General features: G+C 38.3%; 2 protein-coding genes across 5 annotated transcripts in view; both read right to left on the bottom strand.

Annotated features, from left to right (window-relative positions):
• Nucleotides 1–1,666: 1,666 nt before the first annotated feature.
• On the bottom strand, nt 1,667–15,691 carry LOC117406371 (neuronal acetylcholine receptor subunit alpha-10). The gene is made up of 5 exons (XM_034010348.3): nt 15,236–15,691; nt 12,412–12,557; nt 9,093–9,247; nt 6,366–6,898; nt 1,667–4,696 (listed from the first exon to the last, which is right to left on the bottom strand). Exons 1-5 carry the CDS (start codon nt 15,294–15,296, stop codon nt 4,029–4,031), a joined length of 1,563 nt encoding a protein of 520 aa, XP_033866239.3. The 5' UTR covers nt 15,297–15,691; the 3' UTR covers nt 1,667–4,028.
• A 4,377-nt stretch (nt 15,692–20,068) lies between these two features.
• Nucleotides 20,069–27,208, bottom strand: part of LOC117972949 (nuclear pore complex protein Nup98-Nup96-like) — a 26,301-nt gene continuing 19,161 nt past the window's right edge. For all 4 annotated transcript variants that reach the window (XM_059030424.1, XM_034923509.2, XM_034923507.2 and 1 more), the window contains 11 exons: nt 26,743–27,175; nt 26,073–26,305; nt 24,996–25,265; nt 24,623–24,780; nt 24,315–24,455; nt 24,028–24,179; nt 22,843–23,064; nt 22,205–22,446; nt 21,744–21,898; nt 21,435–21,546; nt 20,069–20,532 (listed from right to left, as the gene is read on the bottom strand). In XM_059030424.1, coding sequence (XP_058886407.1) covers nt 20,336–20,532; nt 21,435–21,546; nt 21,744–21,898; nt 22,205–22,446; nt 22,843–23,064; nt 24,028–24,179; nt 24,315–24,455; nt 24,623–24,780; nt 24,996–25,265; nt 26,073–26,305; nt 26,743–27,175 — 2,315 coding nt within the window. In that variant the 3' untranslated portion in view covers nt 20,069–20,335. The remainder of the gene's footprint in view (nt 20,533–21,434; nt 21,547–21,743; nt 21,899–22,204; nt 22,447–22,842; nt 23,065–24,027; nt 24,180–24,314; nt 24,456–24,622; nt 24,781–24,995; nt 25,266–26,072; nt 26,306–26,742; nt 27,176–27,208) is intronic.

The raw sequence follows: 27,208 nt of genomic DNA, 5'->3' as shown, positions 1-27,208 counted from the left end.
TTCACAAAGCTTTAACTCCCAGGTTATTTAAATACAGTTTGATGTATGAGAAACGAAGACTGTTGTTGGATTTTTTAACAGTCTGGGAAAGTTTCATGAATACCAAACAGTATTCCTAAATTAATTATTTAAAGGGACTTTTTACTAACTACATTACCAGAATATTTCCTTTCTTACCTATTGTCTAAGATTAGTCCAAACTTAAAAAGCCCCCCTTAATCACAAGCCATTTGTGTTATTTGTGTCAGAAAACAATAAGTGTGCAACATCGCTCAACGGTATTCCTTTAGTGGAGCGCTATCTGATCTCGGCTGTCACAGTTACACTCAACACAAATCACACAGTCCGCTTCATCAGCTGGATGGGTTTAACAGACCCCTGGATTTAGAGCTCCAGTTTAGGTGCTTGTTTATTGATCTGTACCAGCAGTGTTAGAAATCAGCTATATGTGTTGGTGTCCTCTGTAACTTGAAATGCCATTTCAATGGGTTGCACTGCCTTCATTTGTTTATTGAATTGTAGATTGAATAACATCGCAATATGTAAACGCAATGTAATCAAAAATAAATGACTGCATAACCTCTAACCGTAAGGATTGATTACGAATCACGAATGGAGCACACAGCAGAGAGGATTTTAATAAATGATGGTGCACTGTGAAATAGAGTAAAATAAACTGCAGCTTCAACGACTGCTCCGCGAGGAGTAAAACTAATTGATACCTGTTGTTATGGATCTGGAATCAGCTGCACACCAATATCTTTAAAAGCGCGCTGTATCCATCTTCAATTTTAAAAAAATCAAGTAAACAAATGATGCTGAAGGCACTAGCTGAAACTTTTGTCTTCTTGGCTTAGTTTCGTATGTTTACTCTGTATGCATGTTATTCAGTGTTGTCTTAGATGTATTATATTGTTAACTACTGTAACATATCCTTCAAGTCTTGCAACCAAGGTGATTTGTCAGCAATTCTACACAGCTAAGCAAAGTAGGCAACTCCAGTCCTGGAGTGACACTCCATTACAGGTTCAATAGGAAGTCACTGATTAAGTACTTTAGGACTGTATCCTAATTGATTGTACCCTGACCTGGAGTGCAAAGTGGTAAATAAACAATTACAAATGTCCGTCTGGTTTTTGGGGGCGAAATAAAGGAAGAACCATACAAATAGGAAGTTCCCTTGCTTTTTGTCACTGATTTAGTTCACATCAAATAGACTGAAATGAGGACTAGAAAATCCTGCAACTCTGTACTAGCTTAATCCTGATTGCAGCGTACCAAACAGATGATCCCGGTAATTGGTTCAACCAGTCGGAAGAAATTATCTACCCCTTGATGATTCACTTCTGGTACGCTGCAATCAGGATTTGAAGGTGTACTGACTTTAGTCCAATCAAGTGGACTAAATCTGCTTAATCCACTAGTTAGACACATCAAGTGGACTAAATTTGGTACGTTTCAATTGATCCCTTATGCCCCAAGACTAACAACAAAGCAAACTGTGCCTATCTGTAAACAAAGCCATTCAGATTGGTCACTCAAACCATGCAGTGGCATAAATCCATTAGAGCGATATGGAGACAATTTAGAACTGTTTTGTGTACTGCTTTCTGTAAGAGATTATTCTACGTTTAGAATTCACACCCACACAAAAAAGGCTGAAATGTGTAAATTGAAACATTTATTGATGTATATATTACTGTTGTATTTACAAAATAAAGTTGCTTTTTTACAGTTATTTTCTCATTGCACAATAAAGCACTGGAGCCAAAGGTAATGGTAGCAAGATGGAATGTAGATTTATTCTGTTGTTTTACTCAATATGTTATCAGGTCCTTCAAGTGAAATATGTGAAAGGTTAGTGGGTAAGCTCTCTGTGGAACCGAGTGTCCACGTATCTGGTACCCTCCACATTTTAGCATCCTAAAACCAGCACCAGTACTGTATGCACTTATTTAGTAAGACTGAAATATGAGTGCTGATACAATTCTGAGCTGAGGCTTCAAACAAGCTGTATTGCTGCTCATAGTTAATTAAACATGGAATTAACTGGGGGCATATTTGTAATTCCCAAAGCTTGCACTTTGCCAGTGCCAAAATCCAACTTTATATAAGCAATGTTATGCAAGCCCTGTGCCATAGTGTTTTTTAAAACCTTTGCAAAAAATAGTTTTCTCTTCTTTTTGCAGCTACAACTAATATTCAGGACATTGCAAGCTTCAAACTTTAACAGGGGAAACCAAAGGTTAGAGCCAACACTAATGACTCACTGGACTTGGCAATTATGTACAGCAATTGTCTTTAAAAGCAATGCAGTTTGGCACTTTGTACAGTACAACAGAATTCAAAGGCCAATTAGTGGGAAAAGATTGGAAATGCAGTCAGGTTAGTTTTTTTGTAGATAAACTGGCATATGCACAAGCTATTCTGAATTTGGTGTTTTTAGTCAAACTGAACTATATAAGTTACTTCAAGGCTCAACTAGAATCAGCTAAACCAATCGGTTCTAATGTAATTGGCTGTAATGGTGAAATATATACCCAGATGACATCATCACAAGCAAGCAAAACTGTAATCTTATTCCTACTTTACACTGTAGAATTATACCAACATTTAAAGAAAAAGGAAAATACACACCTTGCATGGAAATACATAAGAAGTTAAGAACTACATTGAGCTTTTGTTGCATTTTTGTAAAACATTTTTTTTATAAAGACCAAAGAAATATAATGCTGATTAAGTTTAATATTCTACAGTGCAGTCTGTATCCAACATTTAATGTATACAGAAATACACTTTGTAAAGAGCTACGATAGAATACACCATTTTAAAAACAAATTCTAACAGAGTGGCGGTTTGTTGATATATATCTTTGAAATGTTTAAGAACTTTTTGCCAAATAAATAAATAATGTAAAAGTCAAAGCAGGTAGGATCATGCTGAGATTTTCACTGGAACATTTTTTTGTTGTGTATTTCTTCTGAACAAGTGTAGCAGAGTCATTTTAGTATCCTTGAAAGACAGAAAAAGGACTTATTTTGTACTGTTTTAATGTACTATACTGGGTGTTTCACTGCTCAAGGTTAAGTATGCAGGTGTCAGTGTGTGAACAGAACTTGTGCTTTTACCCAACAAAGAACAGATAGGTCTTATTCTGATTAACAGGCTACTATCATTATTTTGTATCTGTCAATCCTATTGGCTTATTAGCACAAGGAACCACCTATTTTAAATGTTACAAAATGCCATATCATACACCAAAAACACAATTCTTGATTTCATAATAATCTCTATATAAATGTGTGTTTGAGAACTGCTTGGTCACGCACCACACATACAGTACTATTAACTGGATTGTCAATCAACAGACCACTAATTAGTCCCAATAAATACATGTATTATTTATTTATTTAACATTATATGGGTTTTGAAACTCGAAAGGTCTGTGGAAAAATGGTGCTTTTAAAGAGCGTTGAGCTTGAAACCTTGGAGCCTGCATTTACTCAAAGCTACAGATACCAGTTGAGAAAGAGTACTGCCTCAAAATACAAGCTCATTTAGTCCCTCCTATGTGCTTAGCCATTGAATACATGCACTGGCCTATAAAATGAGTCCTTCTTTTACATATCAGCCATTGATTTTCTGAATATGTTATTCACCCTCATAACTATATATATATATATATATACTGTATATATATATATATATATTTGTTGTCAGCCCCTTGACAACGGTAGTGTAAATAAAAGAATAAAGGTAACATCAGGCATAGTGTTCAAGACAAAGTTCTCTCTATCCTGAAGTTGGGAATATTCATAAAATGAATATGTTCCTTTTAAAATGTTTTCTCTATAAAATCTGGGCAATTATTTTTTATCAGTTTTAATCGGTTTTTAGTCACATAACATTTTGTTTTAAGAAAACACAGGAAAAGCGGTCTTTTTGGTTCCAGATGCCCCACTCACTTGCTTTGACTCCTTGCAGACCTTACAGTTATCTTCATATAATGATATTCATTGGCTTTCCTATTAAATGGCTTTCCCCAAGATGAGCAGGCTCATGAAAAAGACCATGATGAAGAAGATCCACATAAAGAAGCGGTCCATGACCTTAGCCACTTTCTTCCACTCACCAGTCCGTTTTTGGGTGGCTCTCTGATCACGGTAGTAGTTGGCAATGAACTCAATGTTCCTCAGGAGGCTCTGGTTGTGGCACAGGCACTGGGCTTTGCAACACCCTTTGCCACCACCACAATCACTGCTTTCACCTCTGTCTAAGCTGACATGTTTGCCTTCCTCCTTACAGGAGTTGTAGCAGTTGGCGGGTACATTTACCATCGAGAGGCTTGGGCTCACCCCTTGTTCCAAGTCTTCATGGTCTTCCTGAAGCTTCTGCGCCATTCCGTCTTGATTCCTCCTCACCTTCAATGCAAAGTCTTCCTTCCTGGCCTGTCCATTCACAGTCCTACCTTCGTCCTGCTGAGGTCTGGGCTCTGTTTGCACAGGCGGCTGGGGGCTGAGGCAACTCTCTCCCACCTCATAGACAAAAAAGATCTTGGCCATGTACTCCAAGATGACCTTCTTTGCCCATATGGGGATAGGCTTGGCTTCTGGGCCACAGTGATGGATGTTCATAATAAAGATAGTCAGTGCAGTTGAGGCAGTAATCATGGTCATTGTGGCTATGTAGTATTTTCCTAAACAAAGAAAAAACAATGCGTTTAAATTAATATATTTTTCAATAAATTTATCACATAACTGTAATATTTCTTTAACATCATTTTTGGCTGGTTTGCTCTTCCAGAATTTACATCATGCAGTCCTCACCAAACTCTCCCAAGTATCCAAGGTCTTTCTTAAATAACTGGGGATTTGTAATCTTTTTTTACTACAAGAAAGCAATATTCTGGACAATTCAGGGGAACGACAGGTTAACAGTAAGTAAAACATTAAAATCTATGATGAATAGCAAGTAAATATACCATTTAACAGCTCAGTTAAAATGCTTACAATCAGAAAATGTATTTATTGCTTTCATTTTGATAACTCCCACATGAGCAGCAGAATGCAAATATATTGTTATCAGAGCAGCTTTGAGGGAACTTCAAGCTAACTTGTTGCATTTTTTCTGTGTTTCTCATCCTCTTCTGCATTTGACTCACCCAAGTTTACCTGTACATAGTTAACACGCTAATAACAGAGGTATACTGCCAGATTGGGCTACCTTCTGCCTTGATCACAGCCTTGACACCTAGACTCCACAAGGTGCTTGAAGGTGTCTCAAGAGACCCATTGCATGGTATATTATTACGAAGCAAACGAGAATCAAAGCTACCTGAGAGAATTCATTACAGCATATATGACAGTCTGCCTTCTGGGATGTATATGTATTCTATTTATGTGGGTGTGTGCCTTTTGAGTGTGCTCCTCTTGGGTGTGCATGTGTCTGGCTGAGATTGAATTAGTGCATCAGAGTGTGTCTGTGTCTCTGAGGCAACCCGATTGATTTTATAATTCATGAAGTAAATTAAAACACTTTTACTTTCCCTGGAGACATGTTTATATCATTTTTGGTCAAAAGTGACTCATGTTGGGTTTATAATTAAAATGCTGTATCAAAGTGATGTCAACCACAATTTGATCATATCGTTTTTAATCCTGATTCTGAATACCATTATGTAGCCAAATAGTTTAATGCCACACAGCTTAAACCCTGGTGTCATTTTTGTAACTATTATCCATAGATATGAATGAGATTTCTTTCATATTGAATTTACTGGATCTAAGATTTTCATTTTCATTGGTGCAGTGGTATTGGATTTGCTAGTTCTAAGATTCCAGTAAGGAATTCACTCCTCTAAATTTGATATCTGTATCTCTTCTGCCCCAGTGTTAAGTTCTCTGTATGGGCTTTAATGAATCTACAGTATCTAAATCTCTGTAAAGAGTCAGCAGGGTCTTAAATAGCTTTTACTTATCTGTCAAAGTAAAACTTCCAGTAATCCAAATTTAGTCTGAGATCCCTAATATGTATAGTTCATTCAAAATGAACCAAGCAAAAATGAACAAAACTTTAGGATGGTCCATAGCAGTTACTAGGATTTACCCTTGGTGAGTATTTTACAAATACATTCCTCTTAATATATTAATATCAATGATACTTGTGCTAGTATTTGTGATGAATTTTGTTTAAGCATTGTACAGTAAACTCTCGAATTGTATCTGTTGTAGCTATTCACTGTAACATTGTATATACCTTATATTGATTGTATATCTGCAGATGATCTGAATATAACTGTAATATCAAAGTATTAGTCTTAAATACGCACAGTTAAATAGACTAAAAGATGCCGAGCATGGACTCACCTATGAGTGGCACGTTTTCCGAAGGGGGCATGCTCTCCGCCACCAGCAGCTGAAAGACGGTGAGCGCCAGCAGAACAGTGACCCCCAGAGACACTTTTTCTCCCGAGTCGGCAGGCAGATAGAACCCCAGCGGAGCCAGGAAGGAGATCATGACGCAGGGGAGGAGCAGGTTGAAGATGTAGAAGGAGGCTCTCCTCTTCAGCAGCAGTGTGTAGGTGATGTCCGGGTAGGGATCTGAGCAGCAGCCGTAGAGGATGACGTTCTTCTTGGACGGCATTCCCAGGACCTCCCACTCCACGTTCTCCACGAAATCAGTCAGGTCCCCGCTGTCCAGCGCGTTCACGATGTCGATCTGGTTCCCGTTGTAGGTCCAGGAGCCGAAGGTCAGCCGGCACTGCTGTGAGTCGAAGGGGAAGAAGGAGACGTCCACTTTGCAGGAGCTCTTGGTGATGGCTGGTGAGTCCCACATGATTTGCCCATCGTGCCGGATCACCACGTTGGTCTCCATTGAGCCAGTGAACTGGTCATCAGCACTAAAACACAGAGAAGTCTCAATATTTTTATAGGAGTGAGGAACGGATTGCTTTTTAGCACCCAGCGTAGCTTAAATCAATCCTTTATCATCTACATTTTCCTAATACTGGCCCAGGTTCGCCACAGTATTAAGAATTACAAATTTTCCAACTCTGATAGAAGTCTTTTACACACCCATCAGCACACTGCTGACCTACACACATTCTGAGCCTCTCTGCTTTGTTATTTTTACCTTTAGCAAGGGTACAACAATACACTTTTGTACTTTTAACATGATGCTTTCACATTTTAGCCGCACTTAGGTCATTTGTATGAGCACGTGACTTCCTCCATATGTACAAGCAACATCAAGACCCTATTTTCAATAAAATGTCAATTTAAACAATTATCTTTTTACAACTACCCTGGTAAATCTATAATGTTTGTTGTCATTTCTGCAAGAGTTTTTTTTTTGCATTGCAATGGCCATTCTTCAGTGAAGTGTCTCTAGCTGGGATCTTTACTGTAAATTCTACCATACAGAACATGTGGGACTCCCTCTGTTTCAGTAATTTTACCATATCAATACCAGTGTTCTTTTGTAATGCTGTCCCATGATACCACACTGGAAAGGTAATGGTAATATGGCATTTTCTCCTAAGGGTTAGAAAAAAGATCAACTTTTCATGGTAATCATACTTAATTATCCTCACAATCTTAAAATAGAATAGATAACGCTTTTACTGAAGAACAGAGTCCATGGAAAGACCACCTTCCCAAATCTTTTTTTAAAGTAATAGATTGATACTCACATTAACCAGCCAGATGGGTGATGGGTTTGTGATGCTAGCAAAGGCACAAGGAAAGCAAAGAGGGACCAGCTGTCTCTTCAGTAATTGCTCCCACTTCAGGTTTATGTTTCTGCTTTTTTATTGCTTTTTACTCTCACGGTTCGAGAAACTGGTTCAACATATCCAGGTACTGCCTGCCTCGGTGTTACCCATTTAACTAGCTTTTCATTTCTGACACATTTGATCTCTACCTGAAGCTAAGAGATTCCTTATATGGGCACTATGAGGGTACCATTTATTCAAAATATTCTAAACCCTCAACCCCTTGGACTTTATGAGAACATATTACAACGCCTCAGGTTTCTGAGATCTTTGACGTTTAGCCTCAGCCCCAGCCCAGTTGTTTAACATCTCCACAAAATTTTTATTATTTTTAAACCTTTTAATCTTCTGTTATTCAATACCATAAGAGCAAATTAAATCAGTCTTATAAAATTGTAATAAACCATTATCTTTGAAAATGAACATTGTGTAAAGTACTGTAATAAATAATGTTAATTTGATCAGCTATGTTGTACTTCCTGTTACTCTGCCTGAAAGGAGAATGGGTAGCAAAAGCCTTCTCATTTTGGGGACCAGACTGCTGGAATAAATGTTGAAGGATACATAAACTCTGCCCTGTAAAAAGACCAGCATAACAGACAACATAGTGAGGAAATGACACCACTGTGTACTTCAGCCCTGTCTCCCAATGGAGCATGTACGTGTGCCATCAGAGCTGATCTGATTAGCATTGTTTAGCAGACACATTGTGGTGTATCATTTATTAACAGCTTGTATGGCCACTCAGCTGGTTTACTGTTTAATTAAATTTCTCCAGTGGCAACGATTGAGCCAGCAATGTATATTTTACAGTACTTTACATCAGGCCTGAGCTGATTGTGAACTTTTCTGATGACTTGGGATACTAAGATCTGAACAAGCTGTAAATAAGGTAGAGTGCACGTTAGGCTAAACTCTGGAGGAATACAGTACACAAAAAGAAATGAACAACAAACCTTACACATGAGGAACTTTGTTTTCAACAGTAGTCACACCGTAATACTGTAATTGTGCAAATCTTTTTTTAAATAATGTCCATGTTTCTGTTGAAGATAAAGTCCTGATTGCTCGTTGGTCGCCTAATTCATAAGTAACCTGATTAAGATTATCTAAAGATTGTAAAGACCTGAACGCAGAAAGCAAATTCTCTTCTCTCAATCAGAACTGGATCACGTGAAGTAAGGTTGCACTAAAAAAGCAGAAGTATCCAGTTGCCAGCACACTCCCTTGAAAATAACAGCTCCGAGGAGTGTCCTGTTGTGCCTTTACTGTTTGTGGGATGGGTCTTGAACTGATGAATCCTAATACCAGTCCGACCTACTTGTTATATAGGACTATATCAGGTCTCCATACATAACTACTAGGTATGCGGATGGTATCAAGTCCATCATAATCATCCTTATTCCAGCTCAGGTAGGCATCAAACCACACCTGTCGAATCCATAGGTAGGCTGTAAGGATCTGATTCCGCTCATCCTGTGAAACAGAGAGGAGAGGTAAACCAAACAAGATTCTTCACTGCTAGTGGAACTAAGTACAATTGTCATCATAAAGTGCATGGTAGTGGAAGCAAATGCATTGACCATGAGGATGCAATATAGAGCCAGGTGGAACAATACAAAAATGGAAGGTTGCAGCAACATCACCGGAGCTGCATTCTCCCACTGGTGATTCCCATTGACCCTGTCATGCTATGAATATCTGCTGCCACTTCCACTGGTGATTCCCATTGACACTGTCATGCTATGAATACGTGGTGAATTAGATACGCGGTGATCTGATTCAAGCATTACGCGGTGATCTGATTCAAGCATTCAAAATCCTAAAAGGTATAGACAATGTCGACCCAGGGGACTTTTTTGACCTGAAAAAAGAATCAAGGACCAGGGGTCACAAATGGAGATTAGATAAAGGGGCATTCAGAACAGAAAATAGGAGGCACTTTTTTACACAAAGAATTGTAAGGGTCTGGAACCAACTCCCCAGTAATGTTGTTGAAGCTGACACCCTGGGATCATTCAATAAGCTGCTTGATGAGATTCAGGGATCAATACGCTACTAACAACCAAACGAGAAAGATGGGCTGAATGGCCTCCTCTCGTTTGTAAACTTTCTTATGTTCTTATGTTCTTAATATCTGCTACCACTTCCACTGGTGATGGAAGGTGTCCAGTATTCCAAGCACTGACAACCTTTGACCCATTGATTGCCCACAGATAGTTCCACATAAGTGTTTCTCCAGACTAGGGCAAGCCATTATTTCAAGGTGTATCTCATGTTGCCTGTATTGTTTCCTGCAAGCAGAGGCTGTCAGTGGGTATATGTATTAGTGGGGCACGGAAACTAGTGCTGGGGGGGGGGGGTTGTAATTAATTAATTAATTAATTAATTAATTAATTAATTGGAAATATAAAGCACTTACCAATAGCTAACTTGACTTATTTTTTAAACAGGAAATTGGCACATAGGTTTTTCATCTGGGCAAACCTATCTATTACTCTTATGGTGAAGTCTGGAAAAGCTCATTTTCAATGAAAAGCACTGACAATGCATTCAGTCTGTCTTGTAACATTGTATTCCTTAAAAAAAATTCTGATCTTCTATCGAGTCGAAAAGCGCCTATCTGATTCGGAAGTTGTCATTGAAGTTGTCATCACAATTGGGAAAGTGTTGTGTTGTCTGTTATTATTATTATTATTATTATTATTATTATTATTATTATTATTATTATTATTATTATTATTATTATTATTATTATTATTATTTATTTCTTAGCAGACACCCTTACCCAGGGCGACTTACAGTTGAGACAATGTGGACAGCTCTGTTTTTAGCTTGGCTTTGTTCATCATGGAGTAAGCCATTTTTTTTTTGTTGAACCATTCGGTTTTAAAAGCTCAATTTTTTTCTTTTCCCTTTTGAGTAATCTTCTAGCTTTTCTTCAAAGGACAACAAAGAAAAATATTTTCTACCAAAGATTGAACAGTTCATTTTCAAATTATAGGCTGAAAAAGCTATTGTACCGCACACTTCAAACATATAGTAACTTACAAGCGTTTGCACAGCCACAGCAAGGCACAGCAGGCAAGGAGCCGAGGCTGGTGTGCCCCTTCATTGCCCAGAAAAAACAATAAAGCGCATGCATGAGAATCCATATCTGCCGTGTTAATGTAAAGCACAGTGTAATCGCTTCACTGCAGGTGATGGGGCCGCTTTCAGAAGTCAAATATCCGCGATCGTGCACCTGTGTTTCCCAGCGGTTGGCTTTGCGATAGTGTACTTTATCTAGTCTAAAATGTCAAATAATTTGCTGTGTATAAACTTTAAAATGTAAAAGTAAGTATTATGCTTTGTTTTTTTCCACTTTTCCTTTTTATCTAGTGTGGCCAGGCCCCACAGGGCCCTAATGACCAGCCGCCACTGCCTGCAAACTGTACATTCATGTGATTCATACATTTGCAGCTAAGTCATGCAAAAGAGCACTGCTCAGTTTATAAGCATGCAAGACTTTGTAAATACATAGTGTAGTGTGTCCCAGTAATTTACAATTGTATTATTATGGCAGTTTGTGTCTTTCAAGAAGTGTCTTTGTGAGGTATTAAAATGGTTTCTTTTTTTTTTTTTACATTAATTCTGATACGATTTGATAATCACACTCCTTCCAAAAGGGTTTATTCCTAGATCAATTATCTTACCTGTAAGCCGATCATTACCACTCGGTTATCATCTTACATTCTGCATATGAGAGAAACTTAGTGACAAATGAGTAAAGTACTTATTTGTAATCCTTTCAAAAAACGGAAATTGAAGCTTTAGTAAAATTCTGGTAGGTGCCAGCCCCAATTAATCTTTCCTCCTCCATTACCTGAAAAAGGTCAAGCTATCAATTTTTGTGTTTTTGACACTGTACTGTAGGCATGAGCACAAGCACACACTTGCATGGGGTTGGTGGGCAGTTCTCCCCTGTAAGCACAAGCTATTTAAAGTGACATGAAAGAGATGTTATAGGGAAGCAGAGTTTTACCCACCTGAGCTGCTATCTGTTTGAATTTTAAGTTGCACTTAATAATACAATGAAATAACCTTCCTATTTAGCTGTTGGCCAATCACCTATTTTATGTTTATTTAACATGTCTTGGCATGATAAGGTGATATGTTGCTGATAATGTTATTAACTGAGCTCTGAGTGTTAATGCATTTTTACTGCATGGCTGCAGGGTTCACTTTCTCTCATTGGCTTCTATGTTTTTACGCTAGAATGAGATTATTTCGTTCTGCAGAGTCTTTTTCTCTTTTGTCCTCAAGGTGATTTAATTTAATCAAGCAGTAACTGCAGGTCACACAGAGTGTACATGAAAAAGCACTTCCACTTGTCAAAGCATTTGAAATATCTTAAAGAGGACCCTTGATGCAGGGCTGAAATGGATGTTATCTTAACTCTTTTAATAGCTCATACCTATAACAAGTTGCTGTTTAACCCTCTAACATTTTTGCAACGTTGACATGAATGTTTCCCCCTTTTAAAAATAGTAGTTCTGCTTAGACCACAAGAACAAACCAAGATTTAATAAGCATATGTGAATAAGCTGTTTAGCTTTAAAATATGTTGCAAGTTGCATTCCCCAGGCAACCTGCCTTACCATGTCGATGATCTGGGACAGGGTGATCTGCAGTGTGACGTTCATGACTTTATCAGTGTCCTCCACTGGCCTCAATGCACTTGTGTAGTTGGTGAATAAATCATTCAGCAGCTTTTGGGCAAATTTCCCATGTGCTCCCCAGCAGCCTGTAAGAAGCAGATTACAAGACAGTGACACAGAAAACTGACCCCGTTTCAACTGCTGCAGAGTTAGCTCCAAACTCTTCCTTTAAAAAAATATGAGTAAATTACAGACTGGAGTATACCCAAATAACAGATCTAAGAATAAATGAACTGATTTATAAATATAGTCTGTCAATGATAGCAATGAAATGTTTAATCACAATCTGAGAAGCCATTTGCTGCCACCTATGCACTAACTGCACAGGATACACCATCTCTCATACCTTAAGTAAAAAAGCCACTTTATAAATGCTAAAAGAAAATATTTTAAACATGGATTCATTGTGGATTAAATAGAGACAGATGGTACCATAGCCTGCCCTGTATCAATAGGGGTGGTGGATTACATGAAACAGTTCAGCAACAACAGACCTCAGGCCTCGTGAGTCAAGGGCACAGCTGTGTTGATGTTGATGAAAATGGGTATAGATTATTGGAGATAATCCACTGAGAGACTCCAGTCACATAATTCACAAAACAGATCAGGTGCACTACAAAACAAAACGCCCTATCAGAAAAACTAAATAGGAAGCATTATACTACTGAAAATTAACTGGGTCAGGTTTTTCATGTTAGAATGTTCTTTCAGAATTCCAACTAAATGAATAAATATTATCACAGAGTGAGGCACACCGCATCACAAATATATGACAGCATCTGTAATGCTTCTGTCTTACATGGAAAAGGATGCCTTCATATCAAGTTACACACTGAAGAACTTTTAAACGTCCCTGAAAAGCACAGCACATGTTTATGCTGTCACTCAGGTAAATGGATGCCCCTGTAGACGATCAAGTTGCAGTCAGAACTTGACCTGTATCTTTGATACAGCACAGACTGCTAACTTCCCCAATACATTGTCAGTTTGACTGATGGATACTGCCTTATGGTGTCTAGATACACAACAAAGCTTGAGAAAAGGTTTATTATAAAGGTAAAGGATGCAAGTAAAAATAATTTAAGTGGGCTGCAAAACCACCAAATCCTGCTCAATCAATTGATCAATTGTAATTAATCTAGTTATGTTATCAAAGTCTACCAAATTAAATAAATATATAACATGTTTTTCTTACGTAAACTGATAATGAATTTACAGCAGTAAAAATGTCAGCCCCCCCAGAGGAGAGGAAAATTCTCTTCCAATCGGCTTTTAAAACACTCATTGTTGAAGTTATTTTCCATTGATTGATACTCTGTTGTAAAGGGGAGGGTAAGGATAGCTTTTCTTGCTTTGAAATCAACACATTAATGAATGAACATATTTAATACCTGCTGATAAATACTTCTTAAAGGCAATTACGAGTATCAGCACACCCCAATTTTACATGGAACTGCACATTACAAGAGCAGCGAGCCGACAGCCTTGACAGTAAAGGACAGACTTCCCATCTCAGGTATGACCTTGGCCAGAGACATCAGGTTTTTGCTCACTCACCCTTTGTTTGTTCTGATGGGTGAGATAGTTAAGGCAGTTATAAATAGCACTGTCATTCCCACCATTTGCTTATTATAAAGGACACTAAACCAATGGAAAGTTTCTGTCTTCTTGGCACCTGCCAAAACACATTTCAATAAAATGGCAAACGTATACTTATTATTTACAAGGGGCTGTATTTGCTCTGGTTCTTCAGTGTTAAACAAAATGGGCTCTAGAGCAAAGTGTGCAGCATTGTTTTATAATAAAACAAAATAACTCATAAATAAACCAACAGCCTCATAAATTGAGTATTTCTTATGTATACTCAACCAACATAGGTTATTTGTTGGATAAATGGAAATTGCCCATTCTAATGGCTAATATGAGACCACCAAATTCAATTTCAAATTCAACCCATGCCCATGGCCAGCTGTCCAACATCTCAGATTCAATTTCGATTTGTAGCACTTCCACAATTGAGAAGCAAAGTACAACCCCCATTGTTATACAACATAAAACACTTCAGATCTAGTCACATTTAAGTGGCGCTATAAGGCTTTGCACACATCAGATACACGATCTGCCCTTCGTTAGCACCTGTTAGATACAGTACCGGTACATGGCTGTCCACACGTCCTAAGAGACTTACAGCACCCCGAAAGAAAAGCTTTTTTTTCGCAGATAAATTATAGTGGCAGTCACGGTTTTCTGGATATAGGAGTACATTAATTCTTAGGAAGGCAAGAACAGATCAGTGGCTACAAAGAGTTGCATTTTCAACATCTACAAATCTGCACAGCTGTCAATATCCAGGATATAGAAATGTTAAGTGGGAAGAATTATGAGAAAGACGTCAGTATGGACACGAGGGAGTTATCTACCAATGTGGCTAACACACTATGTTTTATACCTGCTTCTAGCGTTTTTTTTTTTTTTTTGCTCATTCTAAAAAAAATACACAGTACAGAGCTGCTGACATCTTACACGATTATAAGCAAACTTGACAGTGATTGACTCAGTTATAATGGATTGCAATGCAATTTTATTCTGTACGGATTGGTCCATAGGATTTTGTGACAATGAAATACATTCAAGAGCTTGACACTTAAAAAATACTTTGGAGCATAAATCTATTTTACAAAGGGTCTCATGTCGAGAACGATAACCGAGGCTTAATATAATATAAATGAATCTCAAGGCAGTGAAAATAGTATTAAGGGTTTACCTTGCAGTAGATATATACATAGGATAAACTGAAGAGATAGTTTGCTGCTCCACAATTCCATCTTGATGAAAAATGTCAATGAATTGCAGGTTTTAGTTCGTCGTCAAAATCAGAGGCAAGAGGGTTAGCAGCATTGGCAATTCTTTCCCCAAAATTGCAAAGCAGAGAATCACTGTCCCGCGAAATAATTCCGCTGGAACAAATTGAGAGACGCAGTTGGAAGCGAGTCCACTTGACGTTTTGCCTGTACAGCTTGGAGTGTTCAAATCAAGTGACCAGATTTCTCTTCGGACCCTGACCCTAAATGTGCGTATTCACTCTTACTCCAGCCTTCACTGCTATTTTCTTGAGCACTTTCTACGGAAATTTTCTGCAATGGAAACAGGTGACGTCAATACACCTGCTAGAATAAGGCAGAAGATGAGGAGAGAGGTTGGGGACTGCAAGAGTGCTTTGACAGAAGAAATAATGAGAATAACATTTCAGCAATGGGCAATTGTTTAAAGAAAAGAAAATAATGGCACATTGAAAACAACAACAATACTACTAATACTACTACTAATAATACATAAACAAACTATCTATTTTTTTCTTTTCTGCAGTAGTCGTTTAAACTTTAGGAGATAGTTGAAGTGCTCAGTAGTTCAGGTTGCCGCTTAGAATGTAAATATGATTGCATGCTTGTGTAAAATGATTATGGGGACTCGCAATATTTGTTTTGAAATTCTTGTATAATACTGAGCAGTACTGCACTGGAATTGCCGAACATTAAAATGCTGCTTATACTTTACAGTGTGTGGAAACGTCACATTTAATAAAGTAATTATTTAACGTTTTAATTCATAAACATTTAATAAATTGTGTGTAATTAGGTTTTGCAGATTCTGAACAGACAGAAACCGGAAATACAGACATTTGTGATTAATTATTCGAGACTCATGGGTGTAAAGGCTATTCTTTCAAGCGATGTTACATGGCTGTAAATAATGGAAGAGAGAGAGAGAGAGATGGGTCATTTGAATAATTTAGCAAGAGAAGGTACTGGTGAGAGCCTATGTAATGATACCCACGTGGAGCCTGTTTTAGTAACACTCTTGGTGCCGGGGTAACTCGCTAAAACATAGGCACTGGTATGATTGCTAATTTAAAATGGCTTTTCTTCTTTGAATCACCAGTGTATATTCGTCAACATTTTTAAGCTGAAGTGTAAATATATATATAAAGTTTTATTTTAAAAAAAGTTACTATTGCTACAGTGCTTAAATTAATTTTAAAATAGTAAGTTTGCAGACATAAATAAACAATTTTAGGTTCATGTAGGAGACATTTATTTGACATTATCGGTTTCTTAATTTGTTTGCGATCGATACAAATACAGAAAAATGCAGCAGTGTAGACATTTTTTATTTATTATTTTATTTAACAGTACAATACTATCTAATTCAACAACACTAACAGCTCCATTCTAAAAAAAAAAAAAAAAAAAACGATTACGCGATCTACCCAATTCAGTACCATGGACAGTAGAAGGCAGATCAGAACATACTGTATAAAAATGGCGGCCCGTTCAAAGTAGTTTGTCGGTGCTGTTACAGAGATGACAGTTTATCTGAGCAGCACCAAACACACACAGAACTAAGCAAATGTATCATAATTGGAAGGGAGTTTAGTTAGTAAAATTGTTTCAAGAAAAGATCAGAAAAAGAGGTCAGTGAATTGATTTCCCAAGCAAACTGTTGGTACTTGGGCAGTAAGACAGACAATTACCATTTTTGGGCGGTGAGCGTAATCAGTGGGAGGGGCCAGGTTTACTGTTGCTTTTGCTCCAATACTAAGTTTGTTTATTCGTAAAGTATATATATATATATATATATATATATATATATATATATATATATATATATATATATATATATATATACTAAGTAAAATGATTTCAGTCGTTATTGTGTTGTTTATACGGTTGCATGTTTCCATATGTGTACTTATTAGACCTAAACCATCATCACATAAGTGATGCAATCATTATTTGCAATCAAATTGTAATAAGATTGAATTCTGTAAGAGACACTGCAGTTGCCTATTAAAATAACAGCAATGGTGTTACTTGGTAGTAACATTTATGACAACTACCAATCAGAGCAGTAAGTTAACTTCTGTACAACTACAAATATTTCTGCCAGATACATCTCCTCAAATATGAAGCTTCCCATATGTTTTTTGTCCAATTTCCTGAACCCTATGAAACCATCAACGTCATTGTTAATCTATCAATCATTGTTTAGAGAATCCTGAGAATTAATCAAGTTCTAAGTAAAGTTGAACACCTTTTTGAGCAAAAAAGTCAGATTCAATACAATTAAAAGAGTTTAAAATGTCGAGTTTACAATGCTCAGATATTACAGAATAAATGGGTTTAAATTCAAGCACCCGTAAATACCTCCATCTTTTTGTTCATGCTCACTTGAGAGCGGCATTAAGCGATGGACAACCAACTCTTAGAAAGAGCGTATATTTAGTTACAGTGATGAAAATGAGATGTTCTCACTTCATAGAACAAACTAGTTTAGATTATGCATTGGTTTTCCTTCAGGATGGGACATATTCTGTATCACTTTGCAAACTCCTTAGTTAAACTGATGTACAGACTTTGATCTTTCCTGACCCAATTTGCCCAAACAAGATGTGGATGGATTATGATGAAAAGTAGTAGGGAATTATGAATGTGGACTTAGGACCCGTTGAAGAATGAAGAGAACCAGCAACACATCCAAGGCATTATACATATAGATCTAGACTGGAGAAGGGGTAAACTCAGTCTCAGTGGCTTGATTTTACATATTTTCTTGAGAATCATTTAAACTGGTGGTCCCATAATGTTGCAAATTAATCCTAGTCTCATACTTCACCAGCAAGCAAGTTTCATGTTGTAACTCTTCATTTGATCAAAGTAAATAGTCACATATTCTGGTTTCATTGCACATCGATAGTGATTTTCTTGGTTGTTGAAGACCCTGGCCAAGCGAAATTCACCCTTATAAATAAAATTGAAAACACAGATATCCTGCTGAAGTTTTTCAATGTTTATTCTAAATTGAAAATACAAAAAAAAAAAAAAACCACAACACTGGCATTGACAATTTTTGAAGACAAAATAGAATCCATCATTTATTCATTTCATTCTTTAATAAAAACAGATACACGGTCATGCATACAGATGCTGCCAACGCCCTTGGAAAGACAGCAACACATCCTCTTCCTAGAAGGCACAGACACTAGAGGGTGCTATTCCTCCAGCTGCAGAAAGGGGCCACATTAAATACAGTATGTACAATAGGAAGTATCTAGCCATACCTTTCAATGAGTCAACATTCAAATCAGGGATCAAAATAATACATTATTTTATAAATGCAAGTGTCAATATTTATAAACTAAACTGGGATTTCACACTTCTGACTATTTAAAATACTCATACAAAAAGTTGAATTTATTTGTATTTATTTTTTATTTTTATTAAGTTGGCATGGGGCAAAGACCTTGCAAATCCAGGAGGCATGTACCCCATTTTTGATAAGCCAGGAAGGACCTCTTGACTAGCTGGATCAATTCAGTAACTTCTAGAAAACATCAATATCAATGTACACCCTGAAAAACATGATAGTTTATCTTCCTTTAACAAAATAATTAGTTAAAAAATGCCTCTGCTACTTCATTATATTTCAACAAAAGTAGGATTGTTGTATTTAAATACATTCCTTTCTCTAACCTTACCACAATAACTGGATTACAGAATGCAGAACTACTTTTTTTTAAATGTTTTAATTGTTGTGTTTAAGTGGCAACTATGTGACTTGCAGGAGTTACAGAAGCTCATAGTACATATGCATTTGTAGAAGACAGTTTGCAAGGACATTACAAAAGACCTCTGGGCTACTGTTTTTCTCTTAACCTCAGACTACAATTAAAATAAAATACAGCTGGAAGCTCCTGCTGTGCATATCTCCAGCATTCAGTTCAGGGATGCTGTTGCAATTAAAATAATGAATTTCTTTGGTACTCAGGGATCTAATCAATATTTGCTTTACTTTGATATTCTTAAACAAATATTAGAACTATCCAAAACTAAACCTTAACAACCTAAATGTTTTGTCAACATGCAATTTAAGTCTGCAATACTTAAGGAAACCTAGAGCTGTAGCAAGTTTTCCCACCTGGATTTATTTATTGCAATGGCTAATGAAATAAATTTATAAGGGTATTCAAATTAAGTGCAATAACCTATTCCAGCGATTATTGTATCCACACTTGAATCTTTTAAACATCTTCCTATGTGAACAAAGTATAAAAGGGTAAAAAGTTACCCCACAAGAAAGACAAATTGTCCATTCAAATCCATGTTGTGTGTTTGTTCAGATGACAACCCTCCCCATTCTCCTCCACCACTTGTCCTGCTTTCCAAAGTGCTGTGGGGCACACATGTTCTGCTCTACAGACTTTGATTGACCAACAGATCACTCCAACAACCCATGAATATGCCTTTTGGGCTTAATGAGGTACACAAATATCAGTCATGATATATTATTTCATGAACCTAGTACAGCTGTCTACCAGATGTTAGGGTTGGAGGTAACAGCATTTTTTTTTTTTTTTTACACATTAGAAATTTAGATCACCCATTCAAGGCTTATTTAGGGGCTGGGATAAACTGGTAAATTGTATTCACTCCAGTGAAAACAAATTTGCAACTTTTATAATATTTTCTTGTGTGCCAAAACTCACTCATGACGAATTTCCCTATAAAACAGGGCACATAAAGAAAGGACAAGAGACTGGTTAAGAATGAGCTACAGGAAAAACTAGTTTAATTATTAAACATACACACTTAGCCTTCTCGAGCTAATTTATCCCCTTTATCCCCACCCTCCACCACAGGAATGCATTATTGTTCCTGAACCACTGGGGTAACCAGTTAAAGCAATGCACCCAACTTTTTCTGCTTCAAGAGTATGGTGAGTTTCTCAGATTGGGGTTTCTCAGGCTGCCTGCCTGTCTGTCCACCCCACTCCAAAGTCTATCCTTCCTGTATTTGTAGCAGGCTCCTCATTGGCTAACAATAAGTTCACGCAGGTAGGCCTGAGTGAGGCCACGGAGTTCCTCCAGAGCATAGTCCTCTGGCATGGGCAAGTGGCCAATGTGTGGCGCCAAGTGGCGGAGCGGGACACGTTTTAGGTCTGGAGCACCCTCCCATCCGAGACTCAGTACCACTCTCAGAATATTAGCCAACCGTTTAGCCATCTCTGTCCAAAAAAAGAACAAAACACACAATTAGGTGGATGCATTGAAGTTCAAGATGTTGAACACTTTAAACCCACCCAACTACAGAGTGGCAGCAAATTCCTACATTTCAATTGGAGACAACTCTTGCGAGATTTAAATTAGCAAAGGAGGCTTTTTAACGGGATTTAAAAGCTGTACTACAGTTAAGATACGGAGGATTTAAAACAGAATTGCAAATTGTGGAGAAATGTAAAAAAAAATGCCTACACACAATAACCCCAGAAGAATGTGCCCGTGACCATAAGGGTTTAGCTGTAGAAGACATCAAAGGAAAGAAGGTACAGCTTAAGCATGCTGTCGAGTTACTATACATATTTTGACAGAAAAAAAGCCCAAGCATTTTGTAAAGTAACCAAAAACAATAATTTCATACAGTATATAAAAAGCAAAAGCCCCACCCTCCCCCCCAAAAAAAACTCAAATAGCTACAGATAAGCACCGAACAGAAGCAGTATATATTATAACCACTATGTGTGTTTATTCTATTGCTTTTTTATTTGTTTTACAGTACAACAATTATATTGTTAAACTACATATAATTTTTTTTTTTGGTTTTGTTTTTTTAAAAAAACAAACAAACCCAGGACAGAATACTTTCACATAAAAACACTTGGCATAATTTAACTAGTTTTTTTGTTTCCCCACACACATGTACTTGGTTTCTTGTTTGGGCTGCAACTCTTAATATTTTGCTCAAATAGTTCTCATATTCCATAATTGGCGCTACAGGTACAATATACTGCTGAGACATTAGATCTGAACCACCTGAATCGCATGTGTTTTTCAGAAAAAGGTTTAGTTTATATGTACACACACAGCCAATAGAATATAAAGAAAGTTAACTTTGTGAACATCAATTTACCCGACTGGGCGAGCCTGTCCCTGGCTGTCGTACACTGAATGAGCTCGATCCTGCTGCACAGAGAGGTCACCTCGGTGTGTAGTCGCTCCAACTCATAGCCAGGACCCTCCAACTGCAAACACACAATACCATACAGCAGTAGCATTGAGAAATCTAATTATTTTAGTCAAAATGCTGCAGATGTGATGTTTAAGTGTAGTTGTTTTAGTAAATACAAAGGACTGAGTTCAGATCAAAATCTAAGCCACTGGCAAAGGGAACACACCAACCATAAAACCAATAGCCTCAAACAGGGATAAATATAAATACCTTCTGTATACCATCCAATGTCTGTAGGACATGGATGTAATCAAGAAAGACTCTGCCAGAGATGTCCCAGTCTTGGATAACAGTACAACGATCTGGAGACGCCAGCCCCTCCAGGAACTCCAGCAGGTAGCCATGGTTCTCATTGATAATAGCATCTGAGGAAAGAAAAAAAAATAAAGCTGAAGTTAATAGCATTCAATGTTGTAACAGTCTGCACCATTGCAGGAACCAATTTGTGATAAAATGGAAACAAAAGATCCCACCCAGTCATTCTACAATGGTAGCAAAGAGTTGACATTTGCTTATGAATCTTTGTCTTTTTGAAGAGGGATGATTACTTACACAGTAAACAAGGGTCCGAGAGGCTTGTAACACTGAATTTTATTATTGTACTATTTATACCAGATGTAACTGGCACCATTCAGACAGAAGATCCCACCACTAAGATAAGGCACCCTTACCCGAGGCAAGGTACTGGACGACCAGTTTGTGGCACTGGTTCCAATGTCCAGCCTTGAAAAGATGCAGGGCCTCTCTGTGTTTGTCTCCCTCCCGGCATGCACGTGTGGCCTTGGCCTCATGTATCCACTGCACTGGTAGACAGAGATTTTCAGTAAGGAAGCGCTCCCTTTCAGCAGAGTCCTGTGTCTCCACTAAGGGGCAGTGCAGGCTCAGCATCTCCCTTACTGCTCTCTCACGCTGCCTGAGAAAGAAAAGTTGAGCTGAAAGTTAACATTTGGCTTTCACAGTCCAAAGAAAGAGGGATACTAAAACATTTAAAAGCCTTGACTTTTCATGAACCTATCAAAATATTCAGATAAGATGCCCATTCCTTGTTTCCATTAATTTTGAAGAGTACATGTCAAGTGATGCTCACAATTCAGAACCGTTTCTGTACATTTTAGTGTTTAGTGTTGTAATAATGATTACTGCTTTTCTCAGATCTGTCTGGTATGATCAAATTTGTACGTCTGGGGCCAAGAAGAGAACCTTTTCATCTCACATGTTTCAGAACTTACTACCAACCATCTGGTGGAGCCATCCAAATAAACTAAAGCTATTACAGGCTTCTACTCTGCAAATGTACCAAAATACTCACTGTGCATCAGAGATATGTAATAGTACAAAGATGGACATTTCCCAAAGCCCAGTACTCTCTAACTGGGCAGCATAACTGGTGTGCAGCAAGCCCTGTTGTTGCTCAGACAGGTGTGAGTAGTTCAATGCCTGCAGCACATTCCACAGGTGCCAGCTTAGCGTATAATCCAGCCTGTCAAACGTCACAGTGCAGGGGTCAAGCAACTGTTGGAGATCATAGTGTCTGTAACAGGAAAATAAAGCATCAGTCAAAATAGAAGCTTTGTCACAAATAAGCTCAATTTAAAATGTTCACGTCCTTTGATTCTTTTCAGTACAAATCTTAAAAATTAGAAGACCAAGAAGTGCACCCAAAAGTGTCTCATTTAAAAAAGTCTCAACCAGCATGGATACAAAAACAATCATGTTAATGATAGAAACATAAAGAATTACTATTAATTAGTGCTGGCACAGACACATTACTTTCATGCTTGGATCTCTGTTCAAGATTCAGACAAGTACTTGAATATTCATTCACTTGCAAAACACTATCAAAGCCATTATATGTAACAATGTAATACAGTTTAAAAATATGCCAGAAGAAAGAAGGGCCTAACTTTACCCTTGTAAATTAACTACAGAACAAAGAATGCCATGCATTAGTTACGGTTAAAAAAAATAAATTATAAATCTTGTGTGCACTGCAGGTAAAGTCTATAAAACGCTGTTTTTTTTTTTGGTCGTTACATAATCTCGGTTATGGTCCTGTCTTTACAACAAAGTGGCCATAGATACATTTTCATAATAACATAACTTAAATAAAATGTGGAAAAGGGGGCGTTGTGCAATGAACACAATATTTACTCAGTTTGATTTGCCTTTTATTACATTGCACATACCAAAACTAGGATTGCATCATTAAAAGAAAAATAAAACCTTGATCACTATACAAATAATTTATTTTGTAAGTTAGAGTGACATACCTGACCCACCCACCCTGTATTTTGGCAGCTCCCATGCTAGTATCTTATTTCAATTAATGTGTTACTATGCAGTCATAACATGTCACTAATGATGCAATCAAATTAAACATTTTCTATATTCATAATCTAATCAAAGCTACAATCAACTTATTTGACAAATGTAAATCAGTTGATGAAGCTTATGGCAAATCAGATTTCATAATCCCCTGCAAGCCCCTGTTCACCTGTCACTGTACAGCTTCAGCAGGTGAAAGCAGATATCATAAAGTGGCCTCTTTGATTCCTCTGTGTCTTCAAACTCCTCCAGTCCAAGCTGAGAATCATCCAGGTAGGGGGGCAGTGGCGAACAGGCATATTTTTGACACTCTGAAGAGCCCTTGAAAGGGGAGGGTTGAAGGCAATTAGTAATCAACCAGTTTCTTTCTTTTAAAATTAAAATATACATTAAGAACCAATCATTTTGATAATTTAACTTAAAAAGCAACCCCAGGAGGAAAAAATGGTCTTTTACCTGAAAAGCTTCTTCATACTTGCTCAGAGCATCTGCAATAGAGGCAGTGGGCGGCAACATATACCAGAGGTGGATGGCAACACAGCGTTTCCAGTCCAGCTCTGAGCAGACGTTGATATAACTTTCTGAAGACTGCCATACCTGTGGATATAAAAGTAAATATATTTAGTCCAATAAGACAGCGAATTTGAGTGGAAGGGAAATTAGCACTTCAAGTAGGACCAGCATGTTCTCATTCATAGTTGTAACCTGGGGAATAGAAAGATAACTAGACAATGCAATAAAGCCTACACCATTTCAGTACTTACAGGTATCCCAGCCAGAAGAGCATATATGCGCAGCCTTTCCTCCTGGATGAAGGAGTCAGTCTGCAGCCTGTTCCAGTCTACCAACTGCATGGACAGCAGCTCCCTGCTGTGCTGGCTTCCAGACGCCTGAGATAGCAGCAGTGAGAGCCGGTGCTCGCCTGACAAGGGGGAACAGACAGGGAATAGGAGTTTAACAGCACATTCAGTTACAACAGAGGTCATTTTAAGAGCTAGAACGGTTGACTCTGTGATAACTTATTCTTAGATTTCTTATAAAAAAAAATTGTTTTTTCATGTGCCTCTTCTGTGCTTTCCTGCCCGCTATAAAAGACACACAAGACAGATGAATGGTACCATCCCTTCCCTTGCTTACCTGACTGCTGTGCCAGCCTACAGGCCTCACTTATGCGGTTTCCAGTCAGGTAACTGAAAGTGGCCTCCACATGGCTCTTGTGTTGGGACAGTGCAACCTCCTCCTCTATCCTGCGCGCAGCGCTCTGGGATAGCCAGTAAGAAAAGGCTCTCCTGCGCTGCAGCCTCTGTCGGTACTCGCTCTGCATCTCAGAGTCAGGGTCCAGTTCACCCAGGCTTCCCCACAAAGCCTCACACAGTGTCCAGACTAGCTGCCAGTGCCTCACCGTGCCTGTTGGGTGCAGAAATATACTTCAGAAGAAAGCCTATTACTCATATGGATAGTTTAAGCGACATCCCTGTTTTTGTATTATTGTAATGCTTCAAGGGGTAACAAGTTTCAGTGGTTGAAAGTATTTCGGTGATGCAATGTTGCTGTAACGAAGAAGAGCAGGGAGCTGCCACAGTTTCTAAGGGCCGACAGGAAACATGTTAGATTATCTTTGTTCATGACTAAAGGGGATACAATTGTGTGTTTTGAAATGTATACTAAAACTAATAAAATAATAAATATATTGGGCAATTATCTTGTATTCCTGACAATAATTATAAGTTAAATGGATAAAAAAAGAGGTGCTGATTTTGCAAAACAAAAACAAAATTCCTACCTACCAATTCATAAAACAGGTCTATGCCAAAAGGAACAATTAGGTTAAGCTTGCCCAGAGTGGTACTTTTGCATATATATTAGATAACTGCACCATCTGGAGGACATTGCCTGGTAGTGCAAGAATACAAAAAGCCTATTCACATATATTTCAAGCCAAATACTGTATTTTTAGTTCCTCATCATGTCAACATTGAACATTATCTTCTCTAGCTGTTGGAAGCATGCCTGTTATGAGATAGTACAGGGTGGATATATCATCACAGCAAGTGGAACCAGGTATACCACAGAACATTGCATTTTGGTAGGTAGAGTTGCCACATGATACCAAACTTCAGTGCTCTGACCAATTCCTTTTCTCCACCATTGCTATTTAGCGGCCTGACTTCATAACCACAAGTCCCCCACCTCTATTCACAAAGGAATTATTACCGTCAACTGAATCTGGCTCCTTGGTCACCTCACTGATCCATTCAGCATACTCGTGAAGTGCATCTACTCCCTGGGCCGGCTGTATCAATGGGCAGGGTTCATCAGTGATTATGGTGCTGTGTTTCAACTCTATCGCCAGGGGCCTGCGGTAGAGACTGAGATCTTCCTCCACATCCCTTTCCGACACATTTATCACTTTCTCCATGTTCACTTTAAACGGGTATTCAGAAATCCTAAAACACAGGGGTCAAGAGTGGCACTGTTTGTCTAGGCGTTACAGCACAATTGGGAGCTAGCAGATCCCTCCTACCTAACCAGAATGCATCACTTCTTTAGTGCCACTGCTTTGCATAATGTTTAGTTACCTACATGTTAATATTTTTAATTTTCCATAACTTGGTTATGTGCTGCAATGAATTAGGTCACGGTTTGACTTCAGATAAGGCACATTGTGGCTTAAGTTAAAATCATCCTCATGCACAAAATTGCTTCACGTACAACTGGTTTCACAGACCCAGATCAGTGCTAATCTTGGACTACCTTACATAACGTATGATTAGGTGGTCCAAGCTTATTAACAAATCACAGCCCGAGAAACCAGATGATGCTTCAAAAGAACATTTATTTACTCTAGCTTCCCAGGCCCAAGATGCTTGCATTGCGCACTTACTGTTTGAACGTGGACGGTTTGGGCAGGAAGCCATATCCCATAGCTTCTGTTTGCTGATCCTGTTGTAAGCTCTTTGCTTGACTGATCTGTTCACCACAGTGAGCCAGTGTCCAGTTGGGGCCCCAACCAACCCGAAATGAGCGACCCATGAAAAGCGCCATGTCCATCAGGAGCTTGCCTTTGCCAAGGGTCACAGAGCGGTCCAGGGGCACCGGGCCCAGCTGACGACGGGTCCCCACTGTTCGGAGAGGCACCTCGGGAGTAGGTGTTGGCATAAAGAAGGAGGGGGCCAGCGTGGGCCAGAGGGAGAGACGGGATGGCTCAGGCACTGATGGCATGTGCAGTCTCTGGGGGGTCAACCCAGAGGAAGCTTCCTGAGGTTTAGAAAAGAGCGAAGAACCACTGCTAAATCTTGACTGGAGTAACCCTCCCACTGCAACATAAAAACAATACACAAGACATTTAA

This window comes from Acipenser ruthenus, chromosome 9, assembly GCF_902713425.1.
Source record: "Acipenser ruthenus chromosome 9, fAciRut3.2 maternal haplotype, whole genome shotgun sequence".
NCBI lineage: Eukaryota > Metazoa > Chordata > Actinopteri > Acipenseriformes > Acipenseridae > Acipenser > Acipenser ruthenus.
Note: the sequence above shows the minus strand (reverse complement) of the source record. Positions and strands in the feature narration are given on the sequence as shown.

What these genes read in the sequence shown, in the direction of transcription:
- LOC117406371 (XM_034010348.3), bottom strand. Translation starts at nt 15,296, where the DNA reads ATGGAATTGTGGAGCAGCAAACTATCTCTTCAGTTTATCCTATGTATA. An exon ending in GATATAGTCCTATATAACAA is followed by an intron (nt 6,899 to 9,092) that starts GTAGGTCGGACT and finishes TCTGTGTTTTAG; the next exon opens with TGCTGATGACCAGTTCACTG. An exon ending in GGAAAACGTGCCACTCATAG is followed by an intron (nt 4,697 to 6,365) that starts GTGAGTCCATGC and finishes TTCTTTGTTTAG; the next exon opens with GAAAATACTACATAGCCACA.